The sequence below is a fragment of the Oncorhynchus masou genome, unplaced genomic scaffold, assembly GCF_036934945.1.
Source record: "Oncorhynchus masou masou isolate Uvic2021 unplaced genomic scaffold, UVic_Omas_1.1 unplaced_scaffold_554, whole genome shotgun sequence".
In the NCBI taxonomy this organism is placed as follows: domain Eukaryota; kingdom Metazoa; phylum Chordata; class Actinopteri; order Salmoniformes; family Salmonidae; genus Oncorhynchus; species Oncorhynchus masou.
In genome coordinates this window covers 264,212-292,149 of record NW_027011956.1, presented here as the reverse complement: position 1 = coordinate 292,149, position 27,938 = coordinate 264,212, and the positions used below count along the sequence as shown (strand labels likewise).

The window sequence follows — 27,938 nt, the reverse complement described above, 5'->3', positions numbered from 1 at the left end:
TACTGTTACTTCTACTACTACCACAACTACTACTGCTACTACTAATGCTACTACTACCACTACTACCACTACTACCACTATGACCACTACTACCACTACTACCACTACCACTACCATTATGACCACTACTACCACTACTACCACAACTACTACTGCTACTACTGGTGCTGCTACTACAACTACTACTACTACTTCTACTACTACTGCTACTACTGGTGCTGCTACTACAACTACTACTACTACTACCACTACTACTACTACCACTACTACTACTACCACTACTACTACTACCACTACTACTACTACTACCACTACTACTACTACCATTACTACTACTACAACTACTACTACTACTACCACTACTACTACTACCACTACTACTACTACCATTACTACTACTACCACTACCACTACCATTACTAACACTACTACCACTACTACCACTACTGTAACTATTTGTACATGTTAGTAGTAGATTTTAATCATTTAGCATACTGACCGTGTCACTAGAAATATAGATCCAAACCCATCAGTGTCATTAGTGACACAACTAGAACTGACAGCGTTCTGCATGTTTACTCCATTATCTAAATATAAACTATAACTATAAACTAAACTATATAGCTCTGTCTCTATCCATGGCCCTCAACTGCCTCCTCTGTCTCTATCCATGGCCCTCAACTGCCTCCTCTGTCTCTATCCATGGCCCTCAACTGCCCCCTCTGTCTCTATCCATGGCCCTCAGCTGCCTCCTCTGTCTCTATCCATGGCCCTCAACTGCCTCCTCTGTCTCTATCCATGGCCCTCAACTGCCTCCTCTGTTTCTATCCATGGCCCTCAACTGCCTCCTCTGTCTCTATCCATGGCCCTCAACTGCCTCCTCTGTTTCTATCCATGGCCCTCAACTGCCTCCTCTGTCTCTATCCATGGCCCTCAGCTGCCTCCTCTGTCTCTATCCATGGCCCTCAGCTGCCTCCTCTGTTTCTATCCATGGCCCTCAGCTGCCTCCTCTGTCTCTATCCATGGCCCTCAACTGCCTCCTCTGTCTCTATCCATGGCCCTCAACTGCCTCCTCTGTCTCTATCCATGGCCCTCAGCTGCCTCCTCTGTCTCTATCCATGGCCCTCAACTGCCTCCTCTGTCTCTATCCATGGCCCTCAGCTGCCTCCTCTGTCTCTATCCATGGCCCTCAACTGCCTCCTCTGTCTCTATCCATGGCCCTCAACTGCCTCCTCTGTCTCTATCCATGGCCCTCAACTGCCTCCTCTGTTTCTATCCATGGCCCTCAACTGCCTCCTCTGTTTCTATCCATGGCCCTCAGCTGCCTCCTCTGTCTCTATCCATGGCCCTCAGCTGCCTCCTCTGTCTCTATCCATGGCCCTCAACTGCCTCCTCTGTCTCTATCCATGGCCCTCAACTGCCTCCTCTGTCTCTATCCATAGTCCTCAGCTGCCTCCTCTGTCTCTATCCATGGCCCTCAACTGCCTCCTCTGTCTCTATCCATGGCCCTCAGCTGCCTCCTCTGTCTCTATCCATGGCCCTCAACTGCCTCCTCTGTCTCTATCCATGGCCCTCAACTGCCTCCTCTGTCTCTATCCATGGCCCTCAGCTGCCTGAGTGCAGATGAAGAAAGAGATGAGGAGATGAGGAGAATAAGTCGTTGTATTGAGATGCAGCCGGGGAGACAACGAGGTCTTGTGATATTTGCTGTGTCATGATGAGGTAATCCAGTCTCCGCTACAGTTTGTCTGGTGTGTGTGTGTGTGTGTGTGTGTGTGGGGGGGGGGGGATTGTTAGGCAGGATGTCACCAGAAAGGAAATAGTCCTCACAAATCAACAGGAAATAGTCCTCACAGCACACGTCTCTGACGGAGCTAGACACAGCTGCATCTCACTGACCAGGATGGAGAATCAATAACTCAGTAAATACTGCAGGTCACTGACCAGGATGGAGAATCAATAACTCAGTAAATACTGCAGGTCACTGACCAGGATGGAGAATCAATAACTCAGTAAATACTGCAGGTCACTGACCAGGATGGAGAATCAACTCATTAAATACTGCAGGTCACTGACCAGGATGGAGAATCAACTCATTAAATACTGCATCTCACTGACCAGGATGGAGAATCAACTCAGTAAATACTGCAGGTCACTGACCAGGATGGAGAATCAATACCTCAGTAAATACTACAGGTCACTGACCAGGATGGAGAATCAATAACTCAGTAAATACTGCAGGTCACTGACCAGGATGGAGAATCAATAACTCAGTAAATACTGCAGGTCACTGACCAGGATGGAGAATCAATAACTCAGTAAATACTGCAGGTCACTGACCAGGATGGAGAATCAATAACTCAGTAAATACTGCAGGTCACTGACCAGGATGGAGAATCAATAACTCAGTAAATACTGCAGGTCACTGACCAGGATGGAGAATCAATACCTCAGTAAATACTGCAGGTCTGGGAAGTATGTCAAGTAACAGAATAAAATATGGATGTAGCCATGGCTATGGGTGCCGGCTTGGCTGTCTGTGTTTCTCAAGGTTCGTGAGGTTTCCTGTATGTAATACTGTATAGAGAGTCAAATACTGCAAGGGGAAGTTTCCCGGACACAGATTAAGCCAAGTCCTGGACTGAATCTCTATCAGAAATGATTCTTAGTCCAGAACTAGGTTTAATCTGTGTCCGGCTAACCACCCGTAGGTATTGTGAAAGATACAAGGTACACTAGTTGTGTAATTCTACCACAGTCAGGGCAATGATGTGAACGAACAGTTACAGGAAGTACAGAACGTCTCTATCTGTCTGGGGTCATTTGACTATATGGAGAGGTGTGTTGTATTGACCTAGGCTCTGTTCCAAATGCCAATCTATACCCGATATAGTGCACTACTTTTGACCAGGCTATTCTCTGCTCCCCTCATGAGGAACAGGTGATGTATGCAACGACATTAGTGAGAAGTAATAACCTGTTAGAACCTGCTCGGTCTGCTTCCTCGGGTGTGTCGATTTCGGTCTGCTTCCTCGGGTGTGTCGATTTCCTCTTCTGAATGCTGCAAGGCATTTTATGAAAGACATTGTCGTCATGTGACCTGTGTCTCCGCCCCATTACAGAACTGGTATCTATGGCAATGACTGGATTATTCCCAGCAGGTTCTGTGTCCTTTAAAAAAAAATATATATATATATACCTTTATTTAACTAGGCAAGTCAGTTAAGAACAAATTCTTATTTTCAATGACGGCCTAGGAACAGTGGGTTAACTGCCTTGTTCAGGGGTGGAACAACAGATTTGTACCTTGTCAGCTCGGGGATTTGAACTTGCAACCTTTCGGTTACTAGTCCAATGCTCTAACCACTAGGCCACCCTGCCGCTCCTTACTGTAAGCTGAGCCTTGGACTGTCAACCCTATATAACTCTGGGACTTCCTCTTGTGCCAGACGCCTCCTCCCATTACTAACCTGTGGCCACAGGACAGAGGAAGTCATTGTTGGTGTGGTGCTGGTGTGGGTCCCATACACGGTCTGCATCCAAAATGGCATCCTATTCCCTTATAGTGCACTACTTTTGTTTTGACAAGGGCCACTTGGTAGTGCACTATATAGGGAATATGGTGCCATTTGGGACTCAAAACCATCCGCTCCAGGTTGGTTCCTGTCAGAGACCAGGCCACTCCCCCTGGTTTATTCAAACAGGACATTTACATTTTACATTTAAGTCATTTAGCAGACGCTCTTATCCAGAGCGACTTACAAATTGGTGAATTCACCTTCTGACATCCAGTGGAACAGCCAATAACTCAGTAAATACTGCAGGTCAGGTTGGTTCCTGTCAGAGACCAGGCCACTCCCCCTGGTTTATTCAAACAGGACAGGTTGGTTCCTGTCAGAGACCAGGCCACTCCCCCTGGTTTATTCAAACAGGACAGGTTGGTTCCTGTCAGAGACCAGGCCACTCCCCTGGTTTATTCAAACAGGACAGGTTGGTTCCTGTCAGAGACCAGGCCACTCCCCTGGTTTATTCAAACAGGACAGGTTGGTTCCTGTCAGAGACCAGGCCACTCCCCCTGGTTTATTCAAACAGGACAGGTTGGTTCCTGTCAGAGACCAGGCCACTCCCCTGGTTTATTCAAACAGGACAGGATGGTTCCTGTCAGAGACCAGGCCACTCCCCCTGGTTTATTCAAACAGGACAGGTTGGTTCCTGTCAGAGACCAGGCCACTCCCCTGGTTTATTCAAACAGGACAGGTTGGTTCCTGTCAGAGACCAGGCCACTCCCCTGGTTTATTCAAACAGGACAGGTTGGTTCCTGTCAGAGACCAGGCCACTCCCCCTGGTTTATTCAAACAGGACAGGTTGGTTCCTGTCAGAGACCAGGCCACTCCCCTGGTTTATTCAAACAGGACAGGTTGGTTCCTGTCAGAGACCAGGCCACTCCCCCTGGTTTATTCAAACAGGACAGGTTGGTTCCTGTCAGAGACCAGGCCACTCCCCTGGTTTATTCAAACAGGACAGGTTGGTTCCTGTCAGAGACCAGGCCACTCCCCTGGTTTATTCAAACAGGACGGGTTGGTTCCTGTCAGAGACCAGGCCACTCCCTTGGTTTATTCAAACAGGACGGGTTGGTTCCTGTCAGAGACCAGGCCACTCCCCTGGTTTATTCAAACAGGACAGGTTGGTTCCTGTCAGAGACCAGGCCACTCCCCCTGGTTTATTCAAACAGGACAGGTTGGTTCCTGTCAGAGACCAGGCCACTCCCCCTGGTTTATTCAAACAGGACGGGTTGGTTCCTGTCAGAGACCAGGCCACTCCCCTGGTTTATTCAAACAGGACGGGTTGGTTCCTGTCAGAGACCAGGCCACTCCCCTGGTTTATTCAAACAGGACGGGTTGGTTCCTGTCAGAGACCAGGCCACTCCCCCTGGTTTATTCAAACAGGACGGGTTGGTTCCTGTCAGAGACCAGGCCACTCCCCCTGGTTTATTCAAACAGGACGGGTTGGTTCCTGTCAGAGACCAGGCCACTCCCCCTGGTTTATTCAAACAGGACAGGTTGGTTCCTGTCAGAGAGCAGGCCACTCCCCCTGGTTTATTCAAACAGGACAGGTTGGTTCCTGTCAGAGACCAGGCCACTCCCCTGGTTTATTCAAACAGGACAGGTTGGTTCCTGTCAGAGACCAGGCCACTCCCCCTGGTTTATTCAAACAGGACGGGTTGGTTCCTGTCAGAGACCAGGCCACTCCCCCTGGTTTATTCAAACAGGACGGGTTGGTTCCTGTCAGAGACCAGGCCACTCCCCCTGGTTTATTCAAATAGGACAGGTTGGTTCCTGTCAGAGACCAGGCCACTCCCCCTGGTTTATTCAAACAGGACAGGTATGTGTAACGTCAGTGAAATAAAACACCTGATTTCATTCCCATCCCTCATTCCTGTTCCATTACAGAGTGTTTGCATCATGCTGTTATACAGAAGGGCTTTTATAAGGACTTTTTCTTATAGAACTCTACACGTAACTGTCTATAGTCCATATTACTGACACGTGTGCTCTCAAGGGTTGCTTCATACTGTTATGAGTTATACAAATACTGTGGGGGTTTTCTTACGGGTTCCTTTTATTGGTTCAACAAGCAACACTTTGTGTACCGACACGTTCTCTCAAGGGTTTACCAGTACACACACATAGAACCACGAATACACACGTATAACCACACACACACACATAGAACCACGAATACACACGTAAACACAAATAGCCAAACCACATCCCCCAGCATCTATACACACACACACACACACAGATGCACACACACAGACACACCTGCAGACACACACACAGACACACACACACAAACACACACTTCCTAACCTGGCAGTGAAAACATGTAGAGGCCTCCCAGGGTCCCATTTCTAACCTGGCAGAGAAAACATGTAGAGGCCTCCCAGGGTCCCCTTCCTAACCTGGCATAGAAAACATGTAGAGGCCCCCCAGGGTCCCATTTCTAACCTGGCAGAGAAAACATGTAGAGGCCCCCCAGGGTCCCCTTCCTAACCTGGCATAGAAAACATGTAGAGGCCTCCCAGGGTCCCCTTCCTAACCTGGTATAGAAAACATGTAGAGGCCCCCCAGGGTCCCCTTCCTAACCTGGCATAGAAAACATGTAGAGGCCCCCCAGGGTCCCATTTCTAAACTGGCAGAGAAAACATGTAGAGGCCCCCCAGGGTCCCCTTCCTAACCTGGCAGAGAAAACATGTAGAGACTGTGTGTGTGTGTGTGTATGTGTGTGTGTGTGTGTGTGTGTGTGTGTGTGTGTGTGTGTGTGTGTGTGTGTGTGTGTGTGTGTGTGTGTGTGTGTGTGTGTGTGTGTGTGTGTGTGTGTGTGTGTGTGTGTAACTGATCATCATGTTTACCTAGACAAAAGAGAGGGACCGTCTACTGGTTGTTATGGAAATAGTTTGGCCTGTAGTGTTTGTTCCTGTTTGCTTATGAAAACACACATCAACGATGGTGGAAACAGCATTACTTACACAACTAACCGAGACCGGAAAAAAAACTATTCAGGAAATTCTAGGTAATAACATCACTGAATTCTTCCACCGTGTGACTCCATCTCCCAGCATGCTCTTCACTCAGCTACAGTTCCCCAGTGAGCTCTCTGTTTCGACAGCAGCTGTGATCGATACACATGATGTCCTCAGGCCTTCTTCATGGGGTCAGCATATGCAGTAGTCTTCCGTTTTTGACTAGTGCCCAGTCCCAATAGCATCATCAGAGTTCCCTCTGGCTGGCGTCATCACAGTTCCCTCTGTCCTCTGAGTCTGACCTAATGGTTCCATAGTGTGATGGAGTGAGAGTAGTACTATGGGTATCAGCATGTCATAGATATTGATAGAGAGTAGTGTAGAGTCAACCTGGTCTCAGAGCACTTCGCAATATTCTTTACGTAAATCCGAGACGCTCCGTTTAGTATGATATGTTATGTTTTAGGATGGTATGTACTAATTTGTGAATGTCCATCACCCATTTAGTATGATATGTTACAAATTACAATTCATATGTTACAATTTTACAAACATACAATATGTTAAACAATAAAATAATTTTCAAAACGCACAAAAATTTACCCATTTGCCAAATGTATGATACGTTACGAATTCTAGCTAGGTGGCTAACGTTAGCTAGCCGGCTAACGTTAGCTAGATTAGGGGTTAGGGTTAAGATTAGGAGTTAGGTTAAAGGGTTTAAGGATAGGGTTAGGGGAAAGGGTTAGCTAAGATGCTAAGTAGTTGCAAAGTATCTAAAAAGTTGTAACTCGTTGAAAAGTTACTAATTAGCTAAAATGCTAAAGTTGTCTGTGATGAGTTTCAAACTCACACCCTTTTTGCGTTATATACCCACCCCTCCATCCCTCCCAACTCCTCTACTCTTGTGTTTGCCTTAAGTAGCCCTACTAAACGTAACATATCATACTCATTTGAATGTGTCGGCTTTATGTTGACTATTTAACGTCTAGTCTATGAGACCAGGCTGGTAGAGTAGTAGTGGTAGTGTCAGCACGTCATAGATATTGATAGCTATAGTGCTGTGAGCCAAGAGATCTGTTTGGCAGGCGTCCGTCCACTCCTAGACAGCTCTCTCAGACCACTTACAATACTACATTAATGTGGTGATTGAAAGCGGTTGGACTGATTTAAAAAGCTTGGCGACGGTGCTTACAGAGTTAGACTAAAGTCAATGAAAAGGGTGCTGAGAAGCAACGGATATGAAATTGGCACAATTTCCAAATTATATGATCCAATTTTGTGTTCTTGCCAACTCTGTTGCTGTCCTTGTCAAGCCAAACACTGGCACCCAGGCTAGGTTAAGAGGTACAGACTGACTGGCACCCAGGCTAGGTTGAGAGGTACAGACCGACTGGCACCCAGGCTAGGTTGAGAGGTACAGACTGACTGGCACCCAGGCTAGGTTGAGAGGTACAGACTGACTGGCACCCAGGCTAGGTTGAGAGGTACAGACTGACTGGCACCCAGGCTAGGTTGAGAGGTACAGACTGACTGGCACCCAGGCTAGGTTGAGAGGTACAGACTGACTGGCACCCAGGCTAGGTTGAGAGGTACAGACTGACTGGCACCCAGGCTAGGTTGAGAGGTACAGACTGACTGGCACCCAGGCTAGGTTGAGAGGTACAGATTGACTGGCACCCAGGCTAGGTTGAGAGGTACAGACTGACTGGCACCCAGGCTAGGTTGAGAGGTACAGGTTGACTGGCATCTATAGGTGTTTCACTCATTATGTCCTTTAAGCTTCCACACAGCATCCAGCTATTCACAATCTTGTGACATGCTGCCCATGATGGTGTCATGACTCTGTGACTCATGACTTTGTCTAGGTAAACATGATGATCAGTTACGCACGCACGCACACACACACACACACACACACACACACACACACACACACACACACACACACACACACACACACACACACACACACACACACACACACACACACACAGAGAGATGCCACTGTATATGTTTCCTCCAAGCATCCCAGCTCTAAAAATATCTGTTAATTTACCTATTATGAGTCCATAAGTGGAACAAAAATACTTTAAAAATGCAGGAAATAGAAAAGGAAATGAATACATCAGTTACAGTCACTGTTGCGTCACCAACCACCAAACCGGAAACGGGCTGTCACTCTCAACGCTGCCGACACTAGGACCCTGTACTATCTCTGGAGCGGTGAGTAAGTGGGGGAGTTTCCTTTTTTCACTTCGCTGACGTCGCAGTTCTCATACGTGCCGGAGTGAACGTGATAGAACAGTACAAGGTGGCAGAGAGAGCGACCACGACAGCATACAGACCGTTCTGAGCTCAGCGAAGCAGAGCATCCCTAAGGTACGTACCACTATCACTGTCATTATAGGCTGGAAAGGAAATCATTGTTGGAAGAGGGGCAGAGGGGCAACCGGATAACGATGACACGATGATTTGGTTATTATCTGTTATGGTGATGATGATGATGATGATGATGATGGTGATGGTGATGGGAGTGAGAAATCCTCCTCAGCTGCCACAATGGGATGTAGTTATTTTGTATGGAATTGGGAACCAACCATGCTGTTGCTGACTGTCTGGAAGGTCGGTTGAGTAACTGAGGCTATGTAATGATGGAGACTGTCAAAAATATGTCATTATGACAGAGAGAATGGATGGATGGATGAGACATTATCAAATTATTATTTTTAGTAAATTACCTTTTAAGAATGTGTCTATTGATATTATTTTATAAGTAGGCATCAGGGCATGTCATTTTATTATTGACCAAAAAGAGTATATTACAAACCCTTCTAATAAGTGACAGGCCATTCATTCAGCTGGGTGTGCGCTATAGTCGTGACCCCGGCCACAGCATACAGGGGATCGGTTGGGGGGGTTGTAACAACAGGTCCCTCTCCTCTCCGAACAGCGTGTCGCCATCAACGTCATAAAATTGACGATGTCTATCACAACCGCTGAGAGGCTCAAATATAAACCTGTAGCTTCGGTAAGTCTGTTTTTGGTTACACGTAGGCTTAATATATTTGACATTTTACAACGGTCAAGTTAACAACGTGATAAACATGCAGGCTATGCGCCAAAACGAACGCTCGGATGGAACTTTGCGCATCATCGCAGAGTGGGGCGATTGTAGTGACGTAGCCGAGATGACATAGCTCCGGGAAATCTCTATACTGTAGGCCTATCTCTAGCCCAGTTCCAGGGTCCCCTGTCCCCCAACAAGCTATGTGGGATGAAAAGAACATGAAGTAGTGTATCGACATCATACCAGGTCCGTGTTATGTGTCTGTGAGTTTGGAGATGCCGAACTCTATTTTGAGCGCACCATCATGTCACTATGAACGCGCACACCTGTAATGTGCTTTTACTTTCACTTCAATCATCATCTCGTTGACTCTCTCACTATTTGAAGAGTCTATCTATGTGGTTCTTCTGCCTGGTGCCCACATTAGCATCTGCGCAGAGTTGCTCAGCTGATGTAACAATACCTTGCGAAGCTAAAACCATGTATTCTCACTCCACATCTCTCAGGGACCAGGTGTGTGTGTGTGTGTTTGGAAGTGTTTAAATATACCAGAAGTCCCCACAAGAATAGTAGACAAACAAACATTTGACCAACTGGGTACATTTTGTTGGTCCCCACGTGGTCAAATGCTATTTCTGGGGGGTTTAGGGTTAAGGTTAGAATTAGTGTTAGAATTAGGTTCAGGGTTAGGAGCTAGGGTTAGTTGTATGGTTCGGGTTAGGAGCTAGGGTTAGGTTTAGGGTTAAGGTTATGTTTTTGGGTTACGGTTAAGGAAAATAGGATTTTGAATGGGACTGAATTGTATGTCCCCACAAGGTTAACTGCGCAATACTGTGTGTGCGTGTGTGTGAGAGAGAGAGAGAGAGAGAGAGAGAGCGAGAGAGAGAGAGAGAGCGAGAGAGAGAGAGAGCGAGAGAGAATATCATCCATGATCCCCATAACACGTTGTTATAAATCATAAATGGATCGATTCAGCACGCTGGTCACGTTCCAGACGCACCAACACAGGCTGACTTGCTGTACCGCGTTGCTAGGTAATTGTGCTCTACCTTATGGTCAGCGAATCCATCTCTGTCCTGTCCGGTGAATGACCCACAGACCACAGACCATGTTAGCTTATGCACATGATCACAGGTTATAAAGCAGAGACCCTACCAAGAATATACACTTCAAACAGTGACATCGGAGGGTTCACTCATTGACGGCGGCGGGCTGCGTTCACCTCAGAGTTTTCTGTGAAAGGAGAGTACCCTACTACCGACTCCGGAGAAGCGAAGGTCGAGAGCCATGCGTCTGAAACACAGCCCTGCCAAGCCGCACTGCTTCTCGACACCAATGTGTCGGAGGAAACATCGTCCAACTGACAACCGAAGTCAGCCAAATTTGGACTTTGTGGCTGTGGTAACTAGTGACAACCCCTTATAGTTTTTGTCTTTCCATAACCGCTAGTGATGCGCGCACCGTATCTCTGTAACACATTCGGAGCGCAGTCTACGTCACGTCTTACACAGCTCATAGGTTTTTGGACATTCAAATAAAAACATGTGTTAATACTGCTGTTTTTATAATACTATATTTGCTGTAGGTTAGGTATTCAAAGGACCGTTATGCCCGCACAACATAGGCCATGTACAGTGGGCTATGGTCGCAGGTCTATATGTCGGGTCTTAAAGGGGAATGTCTTTGTTTGGGTTCTCAGTATCAGTCTTTCTTCAAGGTGGAAACAGAACGGTGTCACGGTCAATCCGTCCCTTTAAAGCTGCGCTCCAGGGAATTCATCGAACTTGGAGTTTTGGCTTTAAACTTGTCCATGTGAAGACATTCCAAGGATTTCGCGGGAAAGGAGCGCGACCCCAGACGTTTTTACAAATTCTTATTCCCAATGACGGTCAACCCCGGCCCAACCGCTGGGCCCATTGTGTGCCGCCCTATGTGACTCTCAATCACGGAGCTAAGCAGTGTTCGTCCCTGGATGGGAGACCAGATGCTGCTGAAAGTGGTGTTGAAGGGCCAGTGGGAGGCTCTCTTTCCTCTTCTCTAACTGATTCGTTCTCGCGCTGGATCTGTATTAGGTTATAAGCTCTAATTGGGCTACAACAGGTGTCAGTTAGGCTATAGGCCCACTGCTAGACGAGATACACCAGACATAGATCTACTACCAACCTCTATAGACTAGACACACCAGACATAGATCTACTACCAACCTCTATAGACTAGATACACCAGACATAGATCTACTACCAACCTCTATAGACTAGACACACCAGACATAGATCTACTACCAACCTCTATAGACTAGATACACCAGACATAGATCTACTACCAACCTCTATAGACTAGACATAGATCTACTACCAACCTCTATAGACTAGATACACCAGACATAGATCTACTACCAACCTCTATAGACTAGACACACCAGACATAGATCTACTACCAACCTCTATAGACTAGATACACCAGACATAGATCTACTACCAACCTCTATAGACTAGACACACCAGACATAGATCTACTACCAACCTCTATAGACTAGACACACCAGACATAGATCTACTACCAACCTCTATAGACTAGACACACCAGACATAGATCTACTACCAACCTCTATAGACTAGACACACCAGACATAGATCTACTACCAACCTCTATAGACTAGACACACCAGACATAGATCTACTACCAACCTCTATAGACTAGACACACCAGACATAGATCTACTACCAACCTCTATAGACTAGACACACCAGACATAGATCTACTACCAACCTCTATAGACTAGACACACCAGACATAGATCTACTACCAACCTCTATAGACTAGACACACCAGACGTAGATCTACTACCAACCTCTATAGACTAGACACACCAGACATAGATCTACTACCAACCTCTATAGACTAGACATAGATCTACTACCAACCTCTATAGACTAGACATAGATCTACTACCAACCTCTATAGACTAGACACACCAGACATAGATCTACTACCAACCTCTATAGACTAGACACACCAGACATAGATCTACTACCAACCTCTATAGACTAGACATAGATCTACTACCAACCTCTATAGACTAGACATAGATCTACTACCAACCTCTATAGACTAGACACACCAGACATAGATCTACTACCAACCTCTATAGACTAGACATAGATCTACTACCAACCTCTATAGACTAGACACACCAGACATAGATCTACTACCAACCTCTATAGACTAGACACACCAGACATAGATCTACTACCAACCTCTATAGACTAGACACACCAGACATAGATCTACTACCAACCTCTATAGACTAGACACACCAGACATAGATCTGGATAAGAGCGTCTGCTAAATGACTTAAATGTAAATGTAAATCTACTACCAACCTCTATAGACTAGACACACCAGACATAGATCTACTACCAACCTCTATAGACTAGATACACCAGACATAGATCTACTACCAACCTCTATAGACTAGACACACCAGACATAGATCTACTACCAACCTCTATAGACAAGATACACCAGACATAGATCTACTACCAACCTCTATAGACTAGACACACCAGACATAGATCTACTACCAACCTCTATAGACTAGACACACCAGACATAGATCTACTACCAACCTCTATAGACTAGATACACCAGACATAGATTTACTACCAACCTCTATAGACTAGACATAGATCTACTACCAACCTCTATAGACTAGACATAGATCTACTACCAACCTCTATAGACTAGACACACCAGACATAGATCTACTACCAACCTCTATAGACTAGATACACCAGACATAGATCTACTACCAACCTCTATAGACTAGACACACCAGACATAGATCTACTACCAACCTCTATAGACTAGATACACCAGACATAGATCTACTACCAACCTCTATAGACTAGACATAGATCTACTACCAACCTCTATAGACTAGACACACCAGACATAGATCTACTACCAACCTCTATAGACTAGACATAGATCTACTACCAACCTCTATAGACTAGACATAGATCTACTACCAACCTCTATAGACTAGACACACCAGACATAGATCTACTACCAACCTCTATAGACTAGACATAGATCTACTACCAACCTCTATAGACTAGACATAGATCTACTACCAACCTCTATAGACTAGACACACCAGACATAGATCTACTACCAACCTCTATAGACTAGACATAGATCTACTACCAACCTCTATAGACTAGACACACCAGACATAGATCTACTACCAACCTCTATAGACGAGATACACCAGACATAGATCTACTACCAACCTCTATAGACTAGACACACCAGACGTAGATCTACTACCAACCTCTATAGACTAGACACACCAGACATAGATCTACTACCAACCTCTATAGACTAGACACACCAGACATAGATCTACTACCAACCTCTATAGACTAGACACACCAGACACACCAGACATAGATCTACTACCAACCTCTATAGACTAGACACACCAGACATAGATCTACTACCAACCTCTATAGACTAGACACACCAGACATAGATCTACTACCAACCTCTATAGACGAGACACACCAGACATAGATCTACTACCAACCTCTATAGACTAGACACACCAGACATAGATCTACTACCAACCTCTATAGACTAGACACCAGACATAGATCTACTACCAACCTCTATAGACTAGACACACCAGACATAGATCTACTACCAACCTCTATAGACTAGACACACCAGACATAGATCTACTACCAACCTCTATAGACTAGACACACCAGACATAGATCTACTACCAACCTCTATAGACTAGACACACCAGACATAGATCTACTACCAACCTCTATAGACTAGACACACCAGACATAGATCTACTACCAACCTCTATAGACTAGACATAGATCTACTACCAACCTCTATAGACTACACACCAGACATAGATCTACTACCAACCTCTATAGACTAGACACACCAGACATAGATCTACTACCAACCTCTATAGACTAGACACACCAGACATAGATCTACTACCAACCTCTATAGACTAGACACACCAGACATAGATCTACTACCAACCTCTATAGACTAGACACACCAGACATAGATCTACTACCAACCTCTATAGACTAGACACACCAGACATAGATCTACTACCAACCTCTATAGACTAGACACACCAGACGTAGATCTACTACCAACCTCTATAGACTAGACACACCAGACATAGATCTACTACCAACCTCTATAGACTAGACACACCAGACGTAGATCTACTACCAACCTCTATAGACTAGACACACCAGACATAGATCTACTACCAACCTCTATAGACTAGACACACCAGACATAGATCTACTACCAACCTCTATAGACTAGACACACCAGACATAGATCTACTACCAACCTCTATAGACTAGACACACCAGACATAGATCTACTACCAACCTCTATAGACTAGACACACCAGACATAGATCTACTACCAACCTCTATAGACTAGACACACCAGACATAGATCTACTACCAACCTCTATAGACTAGACACACCAGACGTAGATCTACTACCAACCTCTATAGACTAGACATAGATCTACTACCAACCTCTATAGACTAGACACACCAGACATAGATCTACTACCAACCTCTATAGACTAGACACACCAGACGTAGATCTACTACCAACCTCTATAGACTAGACATAGATCTACTACCAACCTCTATAGACTAGACACACCAGACATAGATCTACTACCAACCTCTATAGACTAGACACACCAGACGTAGATCTACTACCAACCTCTATAGACTAGACACACCAGACATAGATCTACTACCAACCTCTATAGACTAGACACACCAGACGTAGATCTACTACCAACCTCTATAGACTAGACACACCAGACATAGATCTACTACCAACCTCTATAGACTAGACACACCAGACATAGATCTACTACCAACCTCTATAGACTAGACACACCAGACATAGATCTACTACCAACCTCTATAGACTAGACACACCAGACATAGATCTACTACCAACCTCTATAGACTAGACACACCAGACGTAGATCTACTACCAACCTCTATAGACTAGACATAGATCTACTACCAACCTCTATAGACTAGACACACCAGACATAGATCTACTACCAACCTCTATAGCCTAGACACACCAGACATAGATCTACTACCAACCTCTATAGACTAGACACACCAGACATAGATCTACTACCAACCTCTATAGACGAGACACACCAGACATAGATCTCATAAAGCTCATTAGTATATCAACAGTCCCACTGACAACCTAGTAGAGGAAAACAATCCTGTCAAATGTTTTAAAGGATCATTGAGAATAGTTGATTAAAGTCAGCCTCAAGCATAACAGAAGAGCCCCAGAAAATCAGAATAGTGTTTACGGAAGTTAAATCCATTGTTTCTGAGAAACTGCAGCACAGCACAGATAACTCCTGCCTGTGTGTGTGTGTGTGTGTGTGTGTGTGTGTGTGTGTGCACAACAGAAGAGCCCCCAGAATGTGTGTGTGTGTGTGTGTGTGTGTGTGCGTTGCGTGTGTGTGTGTGTGTGTGTGTGTGTGTGTGTGTTGCGTGTGTGTGTGTGTGTGTGTGTGCGTTGCGTGTGTGTGTGTGTGTGTGTGTGTGTGTGTGTGTGTGTGTGTGTGTGTGTGTGTGTGTGTGCGTGCGTGCGTTGCGTGTGTGTGTGCGTTGTGTGTGTGTGTGTGTGTGTGTGTGTGCGTGCGTGTGTGTGTGTGTGTGTGTGTGCGTTGCGTGTGTGTGTGTGCGTGTGCGTGTGAGCGTGTGTGCGTGCGTGCGTGTGTGTGCGTGCATGTGTGCGTGGCTAGCTCTCTGTATCGATGGTGTCTTGGTCATAAATATCCCTCAGAGAATGCTTGGCCTGGGGGGGCCTGCCATGGCTGCTGATGCATAGCGGTGGCACTAAAACCCATTGCTTTCTCCATTGCTGAAGTGAAACTGTAAATCTCCAGAGTCCATTACGGCTCTCCATGGAGCCATGGCTAGCCATTACTCGGTGTAATCAGTCAGCCTCCTGTAGCTATGTTTGTAAATCTAATATATTGTGATGGTGGTGGTGAGTGTGATTATTATATTATTATATACATTTCTGAAAGTACGCACACAGCAAAGACGATTGCAATACTGTCGTGACCTCCAGGTTGGCAAGGTCACCTGGCCGGGCTACAGAGAGTAAATAATGTATTGTATTTATATTGAACATTTCAGTCTGGTTTAAGTCATTGTTGCTGATCGTATTCCAACCTGCTGTTGCACAATGAATACAGACCAAGGCCAAGCCACTTCATGCAATCTGTTAATCAATATGTAATTTAATCAATATGTAATTTAATCAATATGTAATTTAATCAATATATAATTTATTCCACAACATTTATTCATCCCGAGTGGGGCAGCGGTCTAAGACACTGCATCTCAGTGCTTGAGGCGTCACTACAGACCCTGGTTTGATTCCAGGCTGTATCACAGCGGTCTAAGGCACTGCATCTCAGTACTAGAGGCGTCACTATAGGCACCCTGGTTCGATTCCAGGCTGTATCACAGCGGTCTAAGGCCCTGCATCTCAGTACTAGAGGCGTCACTACAGACACCCTGGTTCGAATCCAGGCTGTATCACAAACGGCCGTGATTGGGAGTCCCATAGTGCAGCGCACAATTGGCCCAGCGTCGTCCTTGGTTTGGCAGGTGTAGGCCGTCATTGTAAATAAGAATTTGTTCTTTAACTGACTTGCGAAGTTAAATAAAGGTGAAATAAAATTCAACACAGTAATAATTAAGGCAATGACAACATGGTTACGAGGCTTAGGATACAGATAGGAAGTTGTGTTACTACCGGTATGCAATGTTAGATCTACGCTGTTTATGCACATTCTATGAATTCTATTTCCATTGTTGCGACCTTTAATCCCAACACCTAGCAACCTCGTCAAGAGCTTTGGATCTCTTGGTGTAACAGCTAAGGTGTTGGGTTGACAGACGCTGGACCTGGGTTCGAGTCCCGGTCAGGACTACTCCCCCCCCCCCCAGTTATCTACACTATAATCCACCCCTTCCTCTTTCTCCTCTCAGATCCATAGTTAGAGGACCATGGGAGGTGTGGTGGTGGACGAGGGACCTGGGGGGGTGAAGGCACCAGACGGGGGGTGGGGCTGGGCTGTGCTGTCCGGCTGTTTCGTCATCACGGGGTTCTCCTACGCCTTCCCCAAGGCCGTCAGCGTGTTCTTCAAGGAACTGATCAGAGAGTTCGACGTGGGGTACAGCGACACGGCATGGATCTCATCTATACTGCTGGCTATGCTCTACGGCACAGGTAGAGGATGTATACACACACACACACACACACACACACACACACACACAAACCCGAGTGGTGCGGTGGTGTAAGACACTGCATCGCAGTGCTAGTTGTGCCACTGGAGATTCTGGGTAGGCCGGGCACAATGCACGCTGACACGGTCGCCAGGTGTACGGTGTTTCCTCCGACACGTTGGTGCGTCTGGCTTCCGGGTTAAGTGGGCATTCTGTCAAGAAGCAGTGTGGCTTGGTTGGGTTGTGTTTCGGAGGACGCACGGCTCTCGACCTTCGCCTCTCCCGAGTCCGTACGGGAGTTGCAGCGATGGGACAAGACTGTAACTACCAATTGGATACCACAGAAAAATAAAAAAGACAGGTACACTGATACTGTCTAACACACACACACACACACACACACACACACACACTGATACTGTCTAACACACACACACACACACACACACACACACACACACAGATACTGTCTAACACACACACACTGATACTGTCTAACACACATACACACAGATACTGTCTAACACACACACACACACACACACAGACACACACACACACACACACACACACTCACACTGATACTGTCTAACACACACACACACACACACACACACACACACACACACACACTGATACTGTCTAACACACACACACACACACACACACACACACACACACAGATACTGTCTAACACACACACACTGATACTGTCTAACACACATACACACAGATACTGTCTAACACACACACACACACACACACACACACACACACACACACACACACACACACACACACACACACACACACACACACACACACTGATACTGTCACACACACACACACACACACACACACACACACACACTGATACTGTCTAACACACACAAACAGGTACACAGATACTGTCTAACACACACACACACACACGCACGCACACACACACTGATACTGTCTAACACACATAAACAGATACACAGATACTGTCTAACACACACATAAACAGGTACACAGATACTGTCTAACACACACACACACTGACACACAGATTCGATGTGTGTTCCTCTCCCTGCAGGTCCTCTGTGCAGTGTGTTGGTGAATCGTTACGGATGTCGTCCGGTGATGATGGTGGGGGGACTTTTTGCCTCTCTGGGGATGATTCTGTCTTCCTTCTCCACCAGCATCATCCACATCTACCTGTCTACTGGAGTCATTACAGGTTGGTCCACTTCTACCTGTCTACTGGAGTCATTACAGGTTGGTCCACATCTACCTGTCTACTGGAGTCATTACAGGTTGGTCCACATCTACCTGTCTACTGGAGTCATTACAGGTTGGTCCACTTCTACCTGTCTACTGGAGTCATTACAGGTTGGTCCACTTCTACCTGTCTACTGGAGTCATTACAGGTTGGTCCACATCTACCTGTCTACTGGAGTCATTACAGGTTGGTCCACATCTACCTGTCTACTGGAGTCATTACAGGTTGGTCCACTTCTACCTGTCTACTGGAGTCATTACAGGTTGGTCCACTTCTACCTGTCTACTGGAGTCATTACAGGTTGGTCCACATCTACCTGTCTACTGGAGTCATTACAGGTTGGTCCACTTCTACCTGTCTACTGGAGTCATTACAGGTTGGTCCACTTCTACCTGTCTACTGGAGTCATTACAGGTTGGTCCACATCTACCTGTCTACTGGAGTCATTACAGGTTGGTCCACATCTACCTGTCTACTGGAGTCATTACAGGTTGGTCCACTTCTACCTCCCTACTGGAGTCATTACAGGTTGGTCCACTTCTACCTGTCTACTGGAGTCATTACAGGTTGGTCCACTTCTACCTGTCTACTGGAGTCATTACAGGTTGGTCCACATCTACCTGTCTACTGGAGTCATTACAGGTTGGTCCACTTCTACCTGTCTACTGGAGTCATTACAGGTTGGTCCACTTCTACCTGTCTACTGGAGTCATTACAGGTTGGTCCACATCTACCTGTCTACTGGAGTCATTACAGGTTGGTCCACATCTACCTGTCTACTGGAGTCATTACAGGTTGGTCCACTTCTACCTGTCTACTGGAGTCATTACAGGTTGGTCCACATCTACCTGTCTACTGGAGTCATTACAGGTTGGTCCACATCTACCTGTCTACTGGAGTCATTACAGGTTGGTCCACATCTACCTCCATACTGGAGTCATTACAGGTTGGTCCACTTCTACCTGTCTACTGGAGTCATTACAGGTTGGTCCACATCTACCTGTCTACTGGAGTCATTACAGGTTGGTCCACATCTGCCTCCATACTGGAGTCATTACAGGTTGGTCCACATCTACCTCTCTACTGGAGTCATTACAGGTTGGTCCACATCTATCACTCTACTGGAGTCATTACAGGTTGGTCCACATCTATCTCTCTACTGGAGTCATTACAGGTTGGTCCACATCTATCTCTCTACTGGAGTCATTACAGGTTGGTCCCACACCAACCTGTACATCAGCGTCATCAATGTGATACTGTTTGTCTCCTAATTCTTTGACAGTCCTTTCCTGTCCCCCTGTCCTCCAGGTCTGGGCCTGGCGTTGAACTTCCAGCCGTCTCTGATCATGCTGAATCGCTACTTCAGTGAGAAGAGGCCCCTGGCTAACGGCCTGGCTGCTGCTGGGAGCCCTGTGGCCCTCTGCTGCTTATCACCTCTGGGACAGGTACAACACAACACCCCTAACGTCTGACCCCTAACCCCTGACCCCTAACCATAACCCTGCTGCTGGGAGTCCTGTGGCCCTCTGCTGCTTATCACCTCTGGGACAGGTACTACACTACACCCCTAACCCCTGAACCCTGACCCCTAACCCCTGACCCTGCTGCTGGGAGCCCTGTGGCCCTCTGCTGCTTATCACCTCTGGGACAGGTACAACACAACACCCCTAACCCCTAACCATAACTCTGCTGCTGGGAGCCCTGTGGCCCTCTGCTGCTTATCACCTCTGGGACAGGTACAACACAACACCCCTAACCCCTAACCATAACTCTGCTGCTGGGAGCCCTGTGGCCCTCTGCTGCTTATCACCTCTGGGTCAGGTACGACACCACACATATAAACATCTGACCCCTGACCCCTAACCCCTGACCCCTGACCATAACCCTGCTGCTGGGAGCCCCATCACCCTTTGCTGCCTCTCCCCTCTACATTACACCTCTAACCTTTGACCCTAGCCCTGACCTTAACCCTGCTGTCTCTTCCAGCTGTTGCAGTACCAGTACGGTTGGAGAGGAGGCTTCCTCATCCTCGGAGGGCTCCTGCTCAACTGCTGCGCCTGCGCGGCCCTCATGAGGCCCCTAGTGGCCCCTCCTAAACCCCCCCAGCGGGAAGACGTAGAGAAGGAGGGAAAAGAGTTGGAGGTAGAGAAGACCCAGTCCAAACCCAAACCTCTCCTGGACTTCAGTGTGTTTAAGGACAGGGGTTTCCTGATCTACACCATAGCTGCATCTATTATGGTGAGTCAGAACAAGAACAATACTGTCCCAAATGGCACCCTTTTCCCTATATAGTGCACTACTCCTGACCAGAGCTCTATGGCACACTATTCCCTATATAGTGCACTACTCCTGACCAGAGCTCTATGGCACCCTATTCCCTATATAGTGCACTACTTTTGACCAGAGCTCTATGGCAACCTATTCCCTATATAGTGCACTACTCCTGACAAGAGCTCTATGGCACACTATTCCCTATATAGTGCACTACTTTTGACCAGAGCTCTATGGCAACCTATTCCCTATATAGTGCACTACTCCTGACCAGAGCTCTATGGCACCCTATTCCCTATATAGTACACTACTCCTGACCAGAGCTCTATGGCACACTATTCCCTATATAGTACACTACTCCTGACCAGAGCTCTATGGCACCCTATTCCCTATATAGTGCACTACTTTTGACTAGAGTCCTAAGAAAAATGAAATTACAATTCAATAATTGAAAAAAAGGGGTCTTTATTTTAAATGACTTCAAAATAAAGTACAAAGTAGAAGCTGTAGTTCTTCTAGGTTTTTAATTTGTTTTTGTTTTTTGTATTCATGTCACTTGACTGCAATGAAATAGTCTGCCTTCGCGTCAACTTGACATGGTTAAGAGTTCATCTGATCCTGTCCTAGGTTCTGGGTCTGTTTGTACCGCCGGTGTTCGTGGTGAGCTATGCCAAAGAGCTGGGCAACGAAGACACCAAGTCGGCCCTCCTCCTATCCATCCTCGGCTTCATAGACATCTTCGCCCGACCCACCTGTGGCATCATCGCTGGGCTGAAGTGGGTCAGGCCCAGAGTTGTTTACCTGTTCAGCTTCGCCATGATCTTTAATGGATGCACTGACCTGGTGGGATCTCAGGTAGGGCTGGACGTGTAATTACAGTAATGTGGTGGCTTGTTGAGGTTGATTTGGTTGTCATGTGTACATTTCTGTTTGCTGTATTGACTAATGATACATACAGCATCTAAACTATACATATGTGTTGTTAACATCCCTGTTGTTACTGTATCAATACTGTTACTGTTGGTATCCTGTAAATACTGTAAAATGTTACTGTAAATACTGTAAAATGTTACTGTAAATAATGTCAAATGTTACTGTAAATACTGTACAATGTTACTGTAAATACTGTAAAATGTTACTGTAAATACTGTAAAATGTTACTGTAAATACTGTCAAATGTTACTGTAAATACTGTAAAATGTTACTGTAAATACTGTCAAATGTTACTGTAAATACTGTAAAATGTTACTGTAAATACTGTCAAATGTTACTGTAAATACTGTACAATGTTACTGTAAATACTGTCAAATGTTACTGTAAATACTGTAAAATGTTACTGTAAATACTGTAAAATGTTACTGTAAATACTATCTGGTTTCCATGTCACCTGCAGGCGAAGGACTACCCGTCTCTGGTGGTGTTCTGTGTGTTCTTCGGGATCTCCTACGGCATGGTCGGGGCGCTACAGTTTGAGGTTCTCATGGCGATCGTTGGCACGGAGAAATTCTCCAGCGCTATAGGACTGGTGTTGCTCATGGAAGCTATTGCTGTGCTGGTGGGACCACCTGGAGCAGGTTAGTACACACAGGATTGACAGGTGGAGGTTGGGTTAGGGTTTGGTTAGGGTTAAGGTTAGATAAATATAACGGAGAATTTATCCAGTTTCCTCTCCCCTCTGATCTCTCTCCCCTCTCCCTTTGTCCACGTCTCTCTCTTTCCGTTGCTCGCTCCACCCGTTTCTCCTTCTTCTCTCCTCTCTCTCCATCCCTCCCTCTCTCCCTCCATCCCTCCTCCCTCTCTCTCTCTCTCTCCCTCTCTCCATCCCTCCTCCCTCCCTCTCTCCATCCCTCCCTCTCTCCTCCTTCTCCTCCCTCTCTCTCCTCTCCCTCCTCCCTCTCCCTCTCCTCCCTCTTTCCTCTCTCTCCCTCTCCCTCCTCCACCTCCTCCCTCTCTCTCCCTCCATCCCTCCTCCCTCTCTCTCTATCCCTCCTCCCTCCCTCTCTCCATCCCTCCCTCTCCTCCCTCTTTCATCCCTCTCTCCTCTCCCTTCTCCCTCACTCTCTCCTCTCCCTCCTCCCTCTCCTCCCTCTTTCCTCTCTCTCCCTCTCCCTCCTCCACCTCCTCCCTCTCTCTCCCTCCTCCTCCTGCCTCTCTCTCTCCCTCCCTCTCTCTCTCCCTCCCTCTCGTCAGGTCGGCTGCTGGACGCCACTAAGAACTACATGTACGTGTTCCTGCTGGCAGGAATTGAGGTGGTCCTCGCCGCCGTGGTCCTCGCCACGTGTAACTTCCTGTTCATCAGGAAGAAGCTCTCGGAACCCGCTGCGGAACTGGAGAACGGAACGGTTTCCGCGGAAATGGAGCTTCTCAACAAGCCTGTTCCCGCTGAGGAAGAGGAGGAGGAGGAAGTAGAGAAGGGGGAGAAAGAGGTGAAGGAGATGAAGGAGAAAGAGGTGAAGGAGATGAAGGAGGAGAAGGAGAAAGAGGAGGTGAAGGAGATGAAGGAGAAAGAGGAGGTGAAGGAGATGAAGGAGAAAGAGGAGGTGAAGGAGATGAAGGAGAAAGAGGAGGTGAAGGAGATGAAGGAGGAAGCGTTTGAGAAAGCAAAGGAGGATGAGGAAGACAGTGAGAAAAAGAAGGAGGAGATCAGGCCTGAGAGCGTAATGGTGGTCTCAGAAGAAGTGGAGCGCTTCCTTAAAGAACCAGAAGAACAAAATGGCGCCTTGCTCTCCAGTTCTGAGACACGTCTGTAGGAGGAAGAGAACCTGGCACAGGACAAACTACAGACTTTACACTTAAACACTGCCAAGGGCACTTTAAAGTGCACACTAAGAATTGTACTCCGCAGTGTACTTTGAAGGGCACTAAAAAGTGTACTTAGAAGTGGGCCAAGAAAGTGCTTAGAGAAGCATACTGGGGAAGACACAGCTGGTCCTGACAGTGTCCTCCTGTATGTAGTTGAGGTGTTGTTGTGTTGTTATGTTGTGTAGCTGTTCTCTGTGGGCTGTGTGCCATATCAAAAACAATAACACACACACACAAACACACACACAATCGTGAAGTAAAACTGATAAATGTCAAGTGAATAACCGTGTTAATAGTGTTGTGCCCTGCCGTGTGAATTGTGAAGCTACCAGAGTGTAGTGCTGCAGGGCGATATGGGAGACACCATGTTGTTGTCTGTAATAATGTGGAATAAATACCGTCCTTCCTACCACTGTTACTCTGGAGCACAACATTAGAAGTGTTCCGGAACTTTAACCAAACCCAGCGTGGAACATCCCGCTGTCATTCAACATTCCGTTGCAAGGCAGAACGAGGAATGAATGGATAGATATCTGGCTACTGTCATGCATTAACTTTCACTCAGAGCTTTGGCACAGACTTTTAAAGGTATAGTGATGTTGAACGGTTGAATTTCACTGTGTAACCTTGTAGAGATTGTAGACTTTATTAGACTAGGACACACAGAGAGAGAGAGATGCCAATGAGAACACCAGACTAGTATCCCTGGTTACCTCCCTAATGGCACCCAGACAGAGAGATGCCAATGAGAACACCAGACTAGTATCCCTGGTTACCTCCCTAATGGCACCCAGACAGAGAGATGCCAATGAGAACACCAGACTAGTATCCCTGGTTACCTCCCTAATGGCACCCAGACAGAGAGATGCCAATGAGAACACCAGACTAGTATCCCTGGTTACCTCCCTAATGGCACCCAGACAGAAAGATGCCAATGAGAACACCAGACTAGTATCCCTGGTTACCTCCCTAATGGCACCCAGACAGAGGTACCCTGTTTCTGTTTGTTTCAGTGTCTAATATGGCAGAAATAGGTCACACTGTTTCGAGACTTCACAGTTTAATCTGTAGATGCAGTGTGTCACAAATGGAACCCTATTCCCTATATAGTGCACTACTTTTTTTTACCAGGGCCCATAGGGCTCCGTTCAAAACTAGTGCACTATATAGGGAATAGGGATGTATCCGGAGAAACCAATGACCTCCCATGCAGATCTAAAAAAACACAGAACTTAAAAAAAATGTATTGATACATATATTGATAAATGTATTGATAAATGTATTGATACATGAATTGATAAATGTATTGATAAATGTATTGATACATGTATTGATACATGTATTGATACATGTATTGATACATGTATTGATAAATGTATTGATACATGTATTGATACATGTATCGATAAATGTATTGATAAATGTATTGATACATGTATCGATACATGCATTGATAAATGTATTGATAAATATATTGATACATGTATTGATAAATGTATTGATACATGAATTGATACATGAATTGATAAATGTATTGATAAATGTATTGATACATGAATTGATACATGAATTGATAAATGTATTGATAAATGTATTGATAAATGTATTGATACATGTATTGATACATGAATTGATACATGAATTGATACATGTATTGATAAATGTATTGATAGATGTATTGATACTTTATGTCAGTATTAGTTAAGGAAGGCTAATAGCCTCTCTGTTTCATGATAAGTTATATTTTATTTATGTACTTCCTTGTTCACTGCGTGTGTTCTGTTTTCTCAGTGCTCCATGTTAACTGATAAAGACGATGTTGACGTGGAGGTGTGGCTATTAGTCTACCTTGGATGCATCCCAAATGGCACCATGTTCCCTATATAGTGCACTAGTGTCCCTGGTCAAAAGTTTGTATGTATTTATTTATTTAACAAGTCGGTTAAGAACAAATTCTTATTTACAATGACGGCCCACACCCGGATGACGCGGGCCACCACCCTATGGGACTCCCAATCACAGCCGGTTGTGATACAGCCTGGAATCGAACCAGGTGTCTGTAGTGACGCCTCTCGCCGCACTGTGACACAGTGCCTTAGACCGTTGCGACACTCAGGAGGGACGAGGGTCCCACTAAGGTGCATAGTCACTTTAACTCTACCAACATGTACATATTACCTCAATTACCTCGACTAACCTGTGCCCTCGCACATTGACTCTGTACCGGAACCCCCTGTATATAGCCTCGCTACTGTTATTTTATTATTGCTCTTTAATTATTTGTTATTTTTTCTTCAATTTTGTATTTATAATTTTTTTACTTCACTTTAGTAAATACTTTCCTTTCCACTTATTTTTCTTAAAACTGTATTATTGGTTAAGGGCGTGTAAGTCAGCATTTCACTGTAAGGTCTACTACACCTGTTGTATTTGAAGTATGTGACAAATACAATTTGATTTGGGATGCATCACTAGTTTATCTGTTGGGAGCTACACAACGACACTAAACACCTCAAAGAGTTGGAACTGAAAACACCACATAAACAACAAGCCAGAATTTAAAGTCAAGGTTTATTGTTTTTGTCAGTGGCTCAGTATAGATGATATGTTTATAATCTTATTCAAGTTTAGATCCTTAATATCTAATTGGAGTCAGTTCTGATTATTTTGTTTATTTGGCACTTCGGTTACATCAGATAGTAGATGAGACATGAAGACTAACAGTACCTTAGAATATTTCCCAAACTCATTTTGGTTATCAGAGCACTTCCAAGCACCACTCTGTGGAACCATGTGTGTTTCAGTCATACTTGTTCTGAGTTTACACCTTGACTCTGTGGAACCATGTGTTTCTGTCATACCTGTTCTGACTATACACCCTGACTCTGTAGAACCATGTGTTTCTGACTATACACCCTGACTCTGTAGAACCATGTGTTTCTGTCATACCTGTTCTGACTATACACCTTGACTCTGTAGAACCATGTGTATCTGTCATACCTGTTCTGACTATACACCTTGACTCTGTGGAACCATGTGTGTTTCAGTCATACCTGTTCTGACTATACACCCTGACTCTGTAGAACCATGTGTTTCAGTCATACTTGTCCTGAGTTTACACCCTGACTCTGTGGAACCATGTGTTTCAGTCCTCCTTGTCCTGAGTTTACACCCTGACTCTGTAGAACCATGTGTTTCAGTCCTCCTTGTCCTGAGTTTACACCCTGACTCTGTAGAACCATGTGTTTCAGTCCTCCTTGTCCTGAGTTTACACCTTGACTCTGTGGAACCATGTGTTTCAGTCCTCCTTGTCCTGAGTTTACACCCTGACTCTGTAGAACCATGTGTTTCAGTCCTCCTTGTCCTGAGTTTACACCCTGACTCTGTAGAACCATGTCAGTCCTCCTTGTCCTGAGTTTACACCCTGACTCTGTAGAACCATGTGTTTCAGTCCTCCTTGTCCTGAGTTTACACCTTGACTCTGTAGAACCATGTGTTTCAGTCCTCCTTGTCCTGAGTTTACACCTTGACTCTGTGGAACCATGTGTTTCAGTCCTCCTTGTCCTGAGTTTACACCTGTCTGTAGAACCATGTGTTTCAGTCCTCCTTGTCCTGAGTTTACACTTGTCCTGAGTCCTCCTTGTCCTG

General features: G+C 45.7%; 1 protein-coding gene and 1 pseudogene across 2 annotated transcripts; one reads left to right on the top strand and one right to left on the bottom strand.

The window, feature by feature from the left end:
- Nucleotides 1–3,029, bottom strand: part of LOC135536081 (tRNA-dihydrouridine(16/17) synthase [NAD(P)(+)]-like) — a 33,198-nt pseudogene extending 30,169 nt beyond the window's left edge.
- Nucleotides 1,849–24,699, top strand: LOC135536080 (monocarboxylate transporter 4-like). Of its 2 annotated transcripts, none has more exons than XM_064962466.1 (8): nt 1,849–2,551; nt 17,714–17,954; nt 19,032–19,175; nt 20,526–20,662; nt 21,204–21,455; nt 22,116–22,343; nt 22,882–23,062; nt 23,679–24,699. In XM_064962466.1, the coding sequence occupies exons 2-8, from the start codon at nt 17,732–17,734 to the stop codon at nt 24,236–24,238; spliced, it is 1,725 nt and encodes a 574-aa protein (XP_064818538.1). In that variant the 5' UTR covers nt 1,849–2,551; nt 17,714–17,731; the 3' UTR covers nt 24,239–24,699. The 2 variants fall into 2 exon arrangements, with proteins under 2 accessions (XP_064818538.1, XP_064818537.1); XM_064962465.1 differs by lacking the exon at nt 1,849–2,551 and adding an exon at nt 8,591–8,908.
- Nucleotides 24,700–27,938: the final 3,239 nt, after the last annotated feature.